Source organism: Etheostoma cragini, chromosome 5, assembly GCF_013103735.1.
Source record: "Etheostoma cragini isolate CJK2018 chromosome 5, CSU_Ecrag_1.0, whole genome shotgun sequence".
Lineage (NCBI taxonomy): Eukaryota > Metazoa > Chordata > Actinopteri > Perciformes > Percidae > Etheostoma > Etheostoma cragini.
The window spans coordinates 28,058,547-28,072,708 of NC_048411.1; the positions used below are offsets into that span (position 1 = coordinate 28,058,547).

The 14,162-nt window shown below is 40.5% G+C and overlaps 1 protein-coding gene across 1 annotated transcript in view; it reads left to right on the plus strand.

Annotated features, from left to right (window-relative positions):
* Positions 1-12,002, plus strand: part of cemip2 (cell migration inducing hyaluronidase 2) — a 31,660-nt gene extending 19,658 nt beyond the window's left edge. Inside the window, exons 12-24 of the mRNA XM_034871249.1 lie at positions 520-608; positions 2,188-2,319; positions 2,511-2,546; positions 2,865-3,020; positions 4,531-4,708; positions 6,793-7,008; positions 7,472-7,683; positions 8,430-8,612; positions 9,258-9,477; positions 9,564-9,665; positions 9,790-9,935; positions 10,121-10,227; positions 10,340-12,002. Coding sequence (XP_034727140.1) covers positions 520-608; positions 2,188-2,319; positions 2,511-2,546; positions 2,865-3,020; positions 4,531-4,708; positions 6,793-7,008; positions 7,472-7,683; positions 8,430-8,612; positions 9,258-9,477; positions 9,564-9,665; positions 9,790-9,935; positions 10,121-10,227; positions 10,340-10,539 — 1,977 coding nt within the window. The 3' untranslated portion in view covers positions 10,540-12,002. The remainder of the gene's footprint in view (positions 1-519; positions 609-2,187; positions 2,320-2,510; positions 2,547-2,864; positions 3,021-4,530; positions 4,709-6,792; positions 7,009-7,471; positions 7,684-8,429; positions 8,613-9,257; positions 9,478-9,563; positions 9,666-9,789; positions 9,936-10,120; positions 10,228-10,339) is intronic.
* The last annotated feature ends 2,160 nt before the right edge of the window (positions 12,003-14,162 follow it).

Genomic DNA, 14,162 nt, shown 5'->3' on the forward strand with positions numbered 1-14,162 from the left:
CACGAGTAGACTCTACAATAGTGCTCTGTTGTATAATGACCGAAGTCAGGCAGGTGAACTGTAAGTCCTTTGTTCAGTCTGACCAGAGCAGCCTCTCTTATAGAGCAAGGAGCCCCGAGGTTTTAACGATAAATCGCTTGTTCCACAGGACCAACTCGGAGCACAAGTTTCCATATACATACAGAGATGAAACATTTTGCCTATAATTTCTTTTACAATTCATTTTCTGAACATACAAAACTAATCCTTATGTTATGGACTATGTAAATATGCATTGCCTTTTTTATACACATACATTATTTAAAGGAATTCTCTTAACCAACTTTCCCACTTTTTGCATGTTAGTCCGTGATTTAAATTTAGTGCATTCATTTATTATTGCCTCAGTTCCCACAATGGAATATAAAAGTTGTCTTGATAATGCCAGTGCAACAGAAATAGAGCTGTGGTCCGTCTTGGATCTCTATTGTTTTAGAGAACATTTGGCGTTTCACTGTAATCATACTTTTGTCTTCCTAGGCAGGGTTGTTCATTGATAAAAGAGTGAAGACGACCAATGCTAGTGCTGCCGACCCCCGGGAGTACCTGTGTCTTGATAACAGTGCCAGGTGTGTATGTGTGTGCACACGTGTGCGCGATTGCACTTTACATTTTCATCAAGTACACAGTCTGACATTTATAATGTGTAAAAAAATATTACCCCAATCAACTAACCCTTTTTATTATTGTGTACATTTTGATTAGTTAGTTATGAGTGTATGCAAATGGTTAGGGTCTTACAACTGACACTATACTGTACTCTGTACTGTACATATTTTTGCACCTGTATAACTGCACTATTGGGGTATCTATAGTGGCTGACCATATGCATCACCATGTTCAATTGCACTATGTTAATATTTTGGTATGTGTGGTTTACTAATGTGTTTGTTGCATGCCACCTCTAATAAGTGTGACTTAAGTTGTTTTTTTTGTTTTGTTTTTTATAGCCCCCTGCCGTACAGTACAATATATCTTCTAGTATATGACTATTGACTGGGATAGATACTTTAGATGGTTTTACACTCTGTTACTAGATTTTAGTTGCAGGGCTGTTAGGTTTGTGTTGACAGAGAAAGCAAAGCTTCACAGATAGAGTTTCCACTCTCCTTACCCAAATACAGCCCTCCACTAGATGGAAAAAATCTTACGTGTCCACTGAGACTGCTGGCCACGCTGTGTGTTTCAGTGTATAAATATGAGAGAGAGAGAGAGAGAGAGAGTTCCCAGACTTCCTTCTGATTTCTAAATCCTCTGACCTTCTCATCTCTCACCACGTTAAGGTTAATATTTCCCCTTTATTAACACTTTGGTCCAGCTTTTCAAAAAACTAGCAGCCAGATTTCCATAACATTTGTGGATATCCATGATATCCAGAGAATAAATACTGAGGTTGAAGAGATGTGATTGGAATTGAGTGCCATTCACGCTAAAAAAGGAGAATGTTTCAGTAAACATACAAGGTTTCACACAAGATGTTGTAATCTAATGGAAAGATTGGGGATAAACCTTTTGTATTTAAAGGGCAAATATTACAAAGAAGGCCGCCGTAGAGTTACGTAACACTTAGCCAAGAGTAGAAAAACTGTTGAAACCAGAATAGATCTGAACATTTTAGCTCACAGGGATTCGTCTAAAATACATTTACCTCAACATTTGGGAGTTTGGCCACGTTTAACATAACAATCCAACATTATAACATTGTAGCTATGACAGAAAACACGGAAAAGCATCATATGTGACCTTTAATGACACCATGTCTTCTTCTGCAATACCACCCGTGGTGTGCACAGTGGGAGGAAAAAATGCATTGAAGCCTTCAGTCTCAAGAGAACAGTGGGGCTTTAGACTTTTATTTAAAATAAATTATGTTTGCACAGATTTATAGTAGGATGACGTTATGATTTTCAGGTCACTCACAACCCTCCAGTAGTTTAATTGGTTACATCTATCTTGTGTGTGTGTTGTGCATTCTCCTTCATGAGGACCACGTGTGCTGAAAAAGTTGGGGAAAATATGAGGTTTGACATTGTGCAAAGGTTAGGGGTGATAACTACAGGAGTAATGTATTTATTGGTAATTCACAAGGTTATTAATAGACACGTGTGTGTCTGTGTGTGTTCATGTGTTTATGTTTGTGTTTATCAGATTCCGACCACACCAGAATGCTGACCCTAGCCGTCCACGGGTGGCGGCAGTCATTGGCACTCTGATTTCCTTCAAGAACAACGACTTGGGAGCGTGGATACGGGGAGGGGACATCACCATCCGGGACTCTGGGTGAGACGACTCATAGGCTGCGATGGGATTCATGTAATGTCTTCAAGAGAACTGTGGACTGGGATGTTTCTGATGAAAAGATTGTGTCATCACAAAAACCTAAACTGTAAATCTTGGTACTTTCTTGGTGGAAAAGCTCATGGTATTTCAATAACAGACAATACACTAAAATATGTCCTTAATCTGAACAGATTTGCAGACAACGGAGTGGGATTGTCCTTTGCCAGGTGCGTACTTCTAAACTCTGGTCCAAGCAGAGTCATGATTTTATTTAGCTATACTAGCTTTTCATGCTAGAGGAACTTGCCAAAAAAAACATGATCGCTAGATACTGACCCTTTTAAATGTCTTTTGTCACAAGCATCACTATCCTGATTAATGTTTTTTTCCCTTTCAAACCTAAATAAAAAGAACAAACTTTTAACGAATCTATTGTCCTGTACTATATAGCACTATCTTTGTAGATACTATCTTTGTTAAGCTGTCAAATGTTTGCATATGTGATAGAAATCTATATCTGCCCTAATCTCCTTCTTGCTCTCCAGTGATGGCAGCTACCCAAAAGATGAAGGCTCCAGCCAGGAGGTGACCCAGTCTCTGTTTGTGGGTGAAAGCCGAAACCGAGGGACTAATGGAGGACAGAATAAATACTGGGGTTTAGGAGGGACCGATGCAAAGATGAGGACTCTGCCTAGAAACAGGTGAGGAGTAGAAAACAGGGAGAAATAAGCTGTTTAAGGAGAGGGAATGAAAGATGCATGTTAGGAAATTGAGGGACAATCCAAATCAAACTGAGATCTCTCAGGAATTGCAGGTGATGGTGCTGGGAGGAGTTGGCAAAGAAAAATATGCCGGGAAAAACAAACAAGGAAGAGCGAGCCTGCAAGGCGATCAGGTAGTTGGACAGATGGACAGCTGAGGCTGCTGCAGCTGCTTTAAGCAGTAGGTGGAATTGTGAAAGGAAGTTCTGTTTTGACTGACTTCCCTCTAGTGATATTTTAAGCCGTTTATGTAAAATTTTGGTGGCAACACTTACGTGGTTTCGTAGAAATGGATTACTCATGTAGCATTTAATTTCTTAAGAGCAAGGAGATAGTTGCTGGCTTTTTTGGTTCCTATTAATTTCAACTGAATGTCACGGTTTACTTCCTTTTGTTTCTATTGTTTGTACCAGACAAATGTGACAATGCCCTAATCAGGACTTCTATTATTGAGACATTTATAGAGCCTCTCTATGCTGTAATGCAATGTCCCCTCAGGGACTTTCTCCCTCTCTCATTTCAGAGATTGTTACACGAAAGGAGAGTACCATAAACTAGAGACTGATACATAGCTGCCTTTTTACATTTAACTGCTAGGGTTTATGTCAGTTTGTGTCCACTGTCACCACTGTGTACAACTTTACAGCCATTTTACAGGCTTCCTGACTGCAATGTGACATCTGGTGCAGTCATCGTTGTTACTGCCAGAGCTGCTGACACACTTTTTTTTCTTGCCAAGAGAGAATAGACCGTTCCACTAAAATTGATGGGTAATTTGAGATCCTTTAATTAAAGTTCAGTATGGTTTCATTAATAGCTATGACTTAGATCATTGTCTGAGGGAAAGGAAAGACTCAAAACACACTGAGTGATGCTGGAAAATATTGGTTAATTCTTCTCTATAATTATGTAATTTTTCTCCAAGATATTTAAGTCTTTTTAACTTTACCAGCTCAACCTTTTCTATATCTATATATTATTATTGTTAGTTGTGTGACACACCATTTGCGCTGGGAAAAGAATTTTCAACTATAATCCTCTTTACTAAGATTGTATGGTTAGTTTTTTCTTATGTTTTTCTTTTATAATTGATGTTAAAATCATTTACCACATTACTAATGTTAACAGATTTGAAGTCATTTTTGGGAGAACCATTTAAATTGTACAAAGGCTCATATGACCAAGAATTATGGTACATGTCATGTCTTAGGCAGTTTGATGTCCCTGGTGAGCTCATAGCCTGTCTGAAATGTGTTCATGTTTTTAATACCATGTTCCTCTAAGACTCCTTAGTTTTGGGTTTTAGCCAGTCCGTGACTCAACCCTGTGATCATCCATTTGAATGATGGTCTTTTTACCCAGTCTGTATTTTCTTCCATTTTATTTATTGCTGCTTTATTGTCTGTAGTAACTTGTCTTATCATGGATTATTCCCCCCTCCCTCTCGTAGGACGTTCCCAATCCGAGGTTTCCAGATCTATGATGGTCCGGTGCGTCTTACGCAGAGCACATTTCGTGGCTTCGTCCCCACACCGGAGCGTTATACCAGCGCAGTGGGATTTAACCTGAAGAACACATGGCAGCTCACCCCACGAAACAACCTGTCGCAGCTCAACTTCCAATCCACCGTGAGCTAACATCTATTTTTGACAACTAGGCATGCTCTACAGTTACTGAGGGATACATTACCGCTGAGACTGAGGGACAACACAGAGATGTCCATAGGAAGCAGTTCAACCCTACGCTTAGTTACATTCTATATACAGAATGATGGTATATTGTTTCATGTTTCAATTGTTATCTACTTTTAATATGCTTATAATAGCTCAATGTTTTGAGTAGGTTGACTGCCTTTGGGGCAGGCGGTGGGACCTGCGGGAAGTTAGCGTGGGTCAGTGGTGCTCTGCTCCAGAATTAATATAGGGGAAACACTGTAGTGCAAAACAGCCAAATGACTGACACTGCAGATGTACGTTTCACCTCCCAGCTTGTCTTGTTTAGCTATGACTTGGGGTTGTGTTACATTTTAGGGTAAGTACTGCTACATTCACATGCATTCTGCCATATGGCAAACCGGATATCATTGTAGTGGACAAGAGCAGGATGGTAAATATGTAATGAGGCCGGCAGAGCATACTGGCATTGGTAACGGTAGGCAGGATTGCCGTTCAAATTTAAAATATTTGGTTACACTTTACTTGAAGGTATCTTCATAAGGGTGACATGACACTGTCATGAACGAGTCATAAACAAGTCAGAAACTTTTATGTCATAACGCTTCTTTTAGTAAGTTTCATTTGGTCAATTATGGTTAGGGTTCATGTGTCATGACTGTCATGACAGTGTTATGTGTTTGCAATGTGTCATGTCACTCTTATGTAGATACCTTAAAGTAAAGCGTTACCAACTATTTTAACGTTTGATGTCCTTTGCGGCAAGTTGGACGAGAAGCTAATCGTTTTATATGACCAGAACTTGAAATCCTACTGACAAATGACAAGAAGCTGCATGCGTTACTAGAATGATTACATGAAAAAATAGACACAAAATAATTGTATTTAATATATTTTATTCCGGAAATATTTTCTTTTTAAACTATACGACATTTCCGCAGCAATATGTCGTCATGCGTGTCGTCATGCGTGCCGTTCTGTCGGACTATTGGTTTGTTTTCCAGTGAATGCAGCAGCATGACTCTTTTTTTCAAGCATTGCATTTTGGCCACCTCTTTTTTCATTCCCTCTTACTTCCTCTTAATCTGTGCCTCTTACTTTGTGGTGTTTTTTTCCGGTATTGTTGTGAACACTCCTTGGATTGACAGCTTTCTTTTTTATTCATCTTGGTTTTTACCTTTTCTACCTCACTTTATGTGTTCATCTTCTGGGACTGTTTCCCGTTTGCTTAATCCCTATAACTATTCCCTCATTATGATTAGATCACAGCTTAGATCAGAGTCATGGCGTTGGCAGTTATTTGAAGCATCGGTTAGACAGAAAAAAGGAGAAGAAAAGGGATGCCCCTTCTGAGACAGGTCTGTGGAGAAATCATTGTAAATCATCGTTGCCCTCTTGTGGTGGTACAGTACGATGCACAGCTTGAACTAATATGCAATTTAAAGAAATTAAGAGAAACACATTTTTAAACATCTCTCGCTTACCAACGTCTTTTTGTGCGTAACCTTTTGATATTAATGAACGTCCGTTACATTCGAGCCACTGCCAAATGTGTTGCTACAAAGCTTATTAAGACTATCAGCTCCACTCTGCTCTGTATTTCTTATTATGGCAGTGTTCAGAAGATAGTGGCGTCCGGTGACTTTCCTTCTCAGAAGTTTGAGTGAAAAAAATAATGAGCTGTTCTGAAGAGTCCATGTTTTTCTAATCCTCTGTGTTGTCTTTGGCTATTAGCAACTGTGTGGAGGAGGAGTGGGGGTGGGGGCATTTGCACAATCACGGTAGGCTTGTATCATGTGGACACGCCAACAGTGTTGTTGTCATCATTACTTAGAATTCCTCATGGGTGTGGCAGAAACTAAGCACTATAGCTGTAAACCGCAACCATAAACAAAGTTAACATGTTCACTTCCAGTAAATGGCAGCTCGAACAGAGCACTCCCTAACAAACAAAGCCATAAAACCCTAAATTGATACATAGTGCTAAAATGTACTGTATATGGTGGCATTCCCAACACTCTTGCTAAAAACATCCTCAGGTGGGTCTGCGGGCGTTCTTTGGTCGCCCCGGGCAGTGGTTCGAAGAGAACGACCTAGACGGCGACAAAAACTCCTTCTTCCACGACGTGGACGGGTCAGTAACCGGCTACACAGACACCTACGTCGGCAGAGCGGACAATTACCTGATCCAACATCCTGGCTGTGTCAACGTATCCCGGTGGAATGGAGTGATCTGTAGCGGCCGCTACTCTCAGGTACGGCATTTCGGCGTACAACACCTCTGCACTTTGCCAAATCTTCCTGATAGAATTTAGTGTGTATTTGTGTCTGTGTCTCTGACTATTTCTACAGGGTAAGGGTTGGTGAACATGTAAATATACCACAAACTGTTAAAATAGGAAATAAACTTGTTAACTTCTCATAGAAGGGAAGAACGTTAAAAATATAGCTAACACTCTTCACGAACACACACAGAATCTAGACACTCTTTCACTGCCTGTGGCATCTGACAGAGCACACTGTCTCTTAATTACCATGTAGCGATAAAGCGCAGGCAACAGCGTCTCCTCCTGACCGAATGGCCATACTGCTTTCAAATCAGAGGGATATTTGAATGCTGTCTCACAGAGCACGTCAGGGCATTCAGCAGAGTCCTTAGGTCCTTAAGGGAAAACTCCTCTTGACCCCTGCACTCCACCACATTCTCTTCTCCTTCAGGTGTACATCCAGACCCAGGGAGCCCCCAACCTCAGTTTATCCATCAGCAGAGATGAATACCCTAATGCTCCTCTGGTACTCAGGGGGATAAACAGCCAGGCGGCGCTGTCTCAGCAGTACCAGCCCATCCTCATGATGAGCAAGAGCTACACTCTGCATTGGAGTGGACCTGCACCCCGAGAGGTTGTCCTCTCTCTCATCAACTTTGACAAGTTAGTACCAAGAGTCAGCAGTGTGTTTGTGTGTATGTAAAGTAAAGTTTACTTCTAGAGCACATTTACACACAGCTTAAGCTGACCTAAGTGCTGTACAAGTTTACAAATACAGAATTATAGACGTAATAACAGAATGGTGTGTTAGAAGGGTCAGAGAGTAAAAGTGTGTCTTTAGCGTAGATTTATAAAGTGTGTGCGTGTGCTTGTGTGTGTGTGTGTGTGTGAGAGAGAGAGAGTGTGTGTGAGTGCAACAGAGAGTGAAGGATAGAAATTGACTTTGAGAATCCAGTACTCGGTAATAGTATTGAATTTGTGAAAGACCAATAGGAAAGGGAGAGTGAGGGAGAAGAGCTTTAAGATAAAACACTTACGATTCTTTAAATTCACAGTGGAAGTCTGTGTTTTACTTTGTAGGGGTGTGAATCTGTTCTTCTCTGAAAAATCTATTTGCATTGAGTTACCTGCAGCAGCACTAGAGGAAGTGTGTGGGGTCACAGGATTTCTTTACTATCTTGCTGTGTTAAGGGGGAAATGAGAATGTATTTTTCTCTCAGGGAACAGCATGAACACCGCTGCATTAAATTGGACTTTTCAGCAGTTTGGTGTACGGCATTGCTCAAACTATTTTGAACTGGAGAACCGTACTAACAAACCAGTGTCAATACATGTTTTTACCTCTTATAGTTGGTCTTGGGGGAAGCCCTGTGATATGACGTCTCTCTCTTTCTCTTTCTTCCACACAGAGATGACTGGGTGCTGGTGGGACTCTGTTACCCATCAGACACCACATTTCAGATTATGGCCGACATCAATGATAGGCAGAACAACACCTTTGATGACCTCACAGACTACGGCACTGTGTCATCCATTGCAGAGCTGGAGAAGAGGCCAATGGAGCGGAAGTACTTTTTTGACCGATCTGTTGGGTAAGAACAAACAAAACCCAATCCTCTCTCGTGGCAACACTGTGCAAAAGTAACGTTTTGGTACTAGACTATTAAAAGAAATGACACCATTAAAGTAAAAACAACAGTTTTGTCATTTTTTAAGTTGTTTTCTAGGCATTTTGGACTTTTAATTGATAGGACAGCTGCACACATGAAATAGGGGAGAGAGGGGTGAGACAACTCCGGGCCGCCGCGGTAACGACTGAACCTTGTTACAAAGGGCACATGTTCTACCAGCTGATCTACCAGGGTGCCCCACAAATGTATCTTTTTAGATTAAACAGATGTGTGGAAGTTGTCCTTTGGGGACATAATTTGAAGTTGGGAAAAAAAGGTAATAAATTGCTGAACATAGCAAAATGTTTGAAAATGTGATAATATTGTATTGTGTGGTCTCTGGTGATTCCCACTCCTACTCTCTAGCAGTATGTTGAAATAGAAGAAGTGGGTTAAGCTCTAAGGGATTGACTTGGTTTTTACTCCTGAATTGCATTAACCTTCTCACACTGATAGCTGGGCAGTGTGAAACTTCTCTCATCCCTGTTTTAGTCTCTCTGAGGCTCCCTGATCTCCTGCAATTTACTAAACTGGCTATTTCTCCTGTTCTCCTCCGATCACACCCAGCTTGTTGTGGCTCTACCTTCGGGCCCGGCACGCCCGTGACGGCCACAGCTACTGTTCAGCAGAAGGCTGCGAAAGAGTAAAAGTCATGGCCACCACGTCCTCCAAACAGGTCTGTAACTGTACGGCCAAGGCCTACCCCAAGTACTCCAAGACACCCTCAGCCGTGGTGCCTATGCCGGCCCTTAATACACAACCCTGCAAAGACTGTGGCGCTAAAAAGGTATGTGAGCTACGTTTTTAAAATGACGTCCGTTCATCCGCTTAAAACACAAGCCGCCATTGCTGACCAATGTGTCTCTGTGTCAGCTTGTGTTTTCCAGTGAGCCGTGGACGTCCTACCTCCAGACACAAGTCAAGTCTCTCAGCAGCAAAGAGCAGCAGCGAGGAGATAACCGCTCCTTCATTACTGTGAGCATGCCAGGCCTCAAGTACAAAAACAAATCCAAACACATTACCTGAGCTATGTCTTGAATGTGTGAGTCAGGTTTTTTTTAACTGTTTTTTTGTGTGTGTGTTCCCTGTGTCCTGCCAGGTGAATGAGGTGAACATGGTTTTCTCTCAGCCCGGGTATTTCATAGTGTCAGTGGACGCCTGCTCCGGGAAGGTCACAAAGAAAACATCATTTACCAAGATGGACGCCAAGATGGAGCAGTACCTAAAAACTGGAATACCAAAGAGGTGAAGCCAGGGAAAATACAATAACACTGCTCACAGCGCTACATTTTCTTTTCTGACAAGGACATACAGTGGTCTCAAAATCTGAGACAAATGTATCCTATTTACTATAAATGCACAGCGGCCCAGTGTAGGAAAGTTGTGCACATTCTTGCTTAATTTGGAGACGTGTTTTGTTTCTTCAACAGTTCTATAGTGCTCATGGGAACACGAGGTCAACCAGAAGGCTTGATGGGTGTAGCATCATATCTGGTCTCTTTTGGTCTGGCCAAACCTGCTGATCTCCACAGTAAAGGTTAGTGATGTGCTTAACATTTTTCTTTCCCTTTTCGTCATCGGTCTAGTTTCTGTATTTTGGGGTAAAGTCTCTCTTTCTCATACACTGTTATTGCTACCTTTCACCGCAGAGAGTCTGGCACTTTGGGGGTTCCAGGGTGGTTCTTCACCCCCTCCGTGGGTCTCGCTACAAACCGGACAAGGGGAGGAGTTCCTGGGGCTGCAGGAGCGGTACTTGCCTCTGGGTTTGGAGACATACGGTTGTACGCCACCTTCACCTCACACGCGCAAAGACCTGGAGCTACTCAAAATAGTCACGGGACTACAATGACCAATGTGAACTTAACAACTTAACTACCCAGAACTCTCTTGCACACGGATGCACAAACACACGCAACCAGCTGATGAATGTGAACTGCTGAACCTTTTAATTTATTAACAATGGTAAAGATGTTTACCAATTTTAAGAGAAGGTATTTTATTATAAGGGGGTTGAGTATTTTTGTGATTTTTGTGCATGTCTGTGCGCGTGTAGAAGTCGAAGTATGCCTTGAGGCCATTAAGTCAATGCACTTTCCTTTTAAGGACACAACTTGCCTTATCAACCAAAGTGATCAAATCGAGCTTTACAATAACTCAGTTTATCCTTTTGTTTATCTTGGAACAGAAGACAAACCAAGCCAAAGCAACTTTTAACATCTACCTACGCATCTTATTGTTCATTATGGAGTTAATTAAAATCAAATGAATTGAGTCTCACTGCATTAGATTCACACAAACCAAAAATAAATTATGAAAATAAATTGCATTGTCCCTGAAAGGAGACCATGTTCGATTAGAACAGAGACTGAAACAAGATGGATTAGGTGAGCTCAGGTCTAAGGGAAATAATGAAAATAAATGCCATTGCATCTGAGAATTAAATAGCACTATTAAGCCAAAAAATCTAGTAAACAGAGCCTGTGAGCCATTAAAAAGCAAAACGCCTACGTATACTTTAAAACAAAGTTGTAACAAGCCATATTCATATTCAAATGGTTGTATAGACAAATGGTAGTTTTCAGTGACATTAATCTTGCCTTTGTTCATACAAAAAGAATTCCGTTAAATAGATGAATTATTACTTTGTAGGCCATAACTCTTTCTACCAGTCTTCACACATCGTTTAGCTTTTTAGTTGATGTCTGTAACAACTGAATTAGTAACTGGAAAACCTCCTCTGATCATCGTGCAGCTGTAACTTTAAGCACCTTTTTTACAGATTCCTACATGGATTTACTGGATCTTTTTTTATCTCACATTCGTATTTATCTCTTCATAGTGATGGCATACCAAGTGCTGGCCACATTTGCAGCACAACTGTATCACCTTTCTTTTCTTTTTGTTTCCTAAAACAGAATTGAATGTTTTGGAATTTCATCTGCCTCATTCATGATCTTTTCCATGTGCATTATTGCCAAAATTGTGTTTAGATAGAACCCAGGGTGGCTTATTTTTAGAGTTGGTTTCCTGGCTGAACACTAGTGAGCCGCATAATGCATACAGATCATATGCCAGCTGTAAGGTAAAAGGCTTTGTGTTGAGAGTTTGAAGTGGTGTTTGGATGTGAGCAGGGCTCCCCCACTGAGCAAGGATAAGTGCGTGTGCGTGTGTGTGTGTATGTGTTACCTTGTTGCCTTTTAACCACTTCCCTGTTAAAGAGAACGAGAGGTAAAACGTTCCACTCCCTTTGTCTTTTGTTCAACTGATGCTACTGCAACTGATAGTAGTAAGCTTTGTAAATATGGTGTTTAATGTTATAACTCAAATTGTATATGTAATGGAAACGTCAAACAAGTTGTCAATAGTGTGTGTATTTACTGTGTTTTTGTTTTTTGTCAATTGATAAGTCATCAGAAAAGATTAAATGTCGATTCTTTTAATGTGGAAACTCTTATGTTAATTTGACTGTTATAAAATTGCCATTTAAATAAACATGTATGCTTTGTAATAAAAACACATTTTTTTTATCTTTTGATTTTAGCCGTAGTGAGAACACAATGACCTATTCTGAGTTTAGGTGTGAGAGATTAAAATTAAAAAGTATTTTTTTGCATCAGTTACACAACTTTACCACTTGGAGGCAGCCCAGCATCCTTAAGGAATTCTTCTAAAATTCAGTTGAGCACAAATCCACATTTTCATATCTAAGATGCTGAAATGTAGTCAGTACAGTAAATTGTATCAAAGTGTAGACTTATAAATAAGTGTAGTATGTAACTTATCGACTTATCGGTTAGGGTTTTAAATATTAAAATTGTCTTTTGTCTTTTGTGCAAGGGTAGCTTTTAGTACGCCTAACAATTTAACCATCAAACTGGAGCCTGAAAACAACCATTACTGTTTATTTTACCACACCAGCTGCCAACACAGAGGGGGTTTAATCGGGCTTCTGGAGATAACCGTAAACTTCTCTCAAACATTAGACAGTACAGTGGAAATGTATGGCATAATGAAGGGCAGCAGTTGCTTTTACTAAATTATGGATGAGGAAGAAGTAAAAATTGTATGAATTTATTATCCCAGAGAGGCAACTTGTCAGCAGTCAGTTAATATGCAAGGTAAATGGGTGGATAATAGTTTGTAGATTCAGGAACCAGCCTCATCAAACCAGGCACTTAGACACATTACTGCCGTAGACATCTTAGTGAGATGGACCAGTTCTGTGTCTGCTAGTGTGTGAAGATCCTTGGCAGGAAAAAAGACATGAAAACTGTCACTTTCTAAAGAAATATGGTGCAGTCCTAACAGACCGCAGCCAACCATATGGCTCAGATAGTGAATTTACTTGTCCATAAAAATGGTCCCTGACCATGGAGACTGAGTGCTCCCACACACTTCACACCATTCTAAAAGATGAGGGAGAGCTGATTGGTGTGACACAGTTTGCAGGCAAAATGATGCACATGAGGACAGCCGCTCTTTCCTGACACCCAGGCATCTGCCCTAAGGGGGAAAAAACACGCTGACATTGATGTCATTATTTCTCACTGATACAGGGACAAGCCGTAAGATCGATACTGAATATTTCCATCAGATTGGCCATTGCAACATCATATTTCAAAAAGTCCATGTGTGGTGATATTTGTGTCATTTTGAAAAATAAATCCTTTGATCATATGTTTATGTCGCATGGATGGGCTGAGTGTTTATTACAGCTGAGTTTTAATTATGTAATACTCAGGCTGTCGAGCTGTGTAAATACAATTAGAGAAATGCCAAGACTAAAAATATGATACTGTAGAGACCCGTGTGTGCGGTAGCCTTTAGTGATATACCATAGGCTTTATTGTTAGTTGCTGGATTTTCTGTGATTTTTTTCTTCTGCCCTTTCTAACCCTTCTGCTAAAGGTTAAATGAGGGGGGAAATGATAAATCTGCCCTACAAAGGCTGCAGTTAAGAATAATAAGGATTTTCTGCTTTACTGTGTAAACTTGCTAACACATGGATTAGGCGCAATGCCTTTATTTAATGTCTTTTAGACTGATTTATTATTTTACAGCTAAAAATCACATGGACCAACAAGATAACATAGACCATACAGGCTTAGTCCTAAAAACTGCCTTCCATATGATGGGAAAACACAGCATAAATTTTAGCTTCTCATGAACTTTTTTAAGTATTTACCAAACCATTACAATAACTTAATGTATAATTAGTTATGACTTAATAACGATTATTATCACATTTAAATAGACCTATGTGATACAAAATTAGCTTAACTAGAGTTAAAGGCTGAGAATCTGTGGCAACTAATGCTACTCTGCTAAGCTAGGCTAGTCTAGTTTTAGCGGGACTAAGGCTGTCCACACACTGGCTGCATCGCGCGAGCGTAGCCTTTCTGTTGCGTGTCAGCTGCGTGGATTTTCTTTGTCCTACACACCAGAAATGTGTCTGACGCGGCGCTGCTGCTG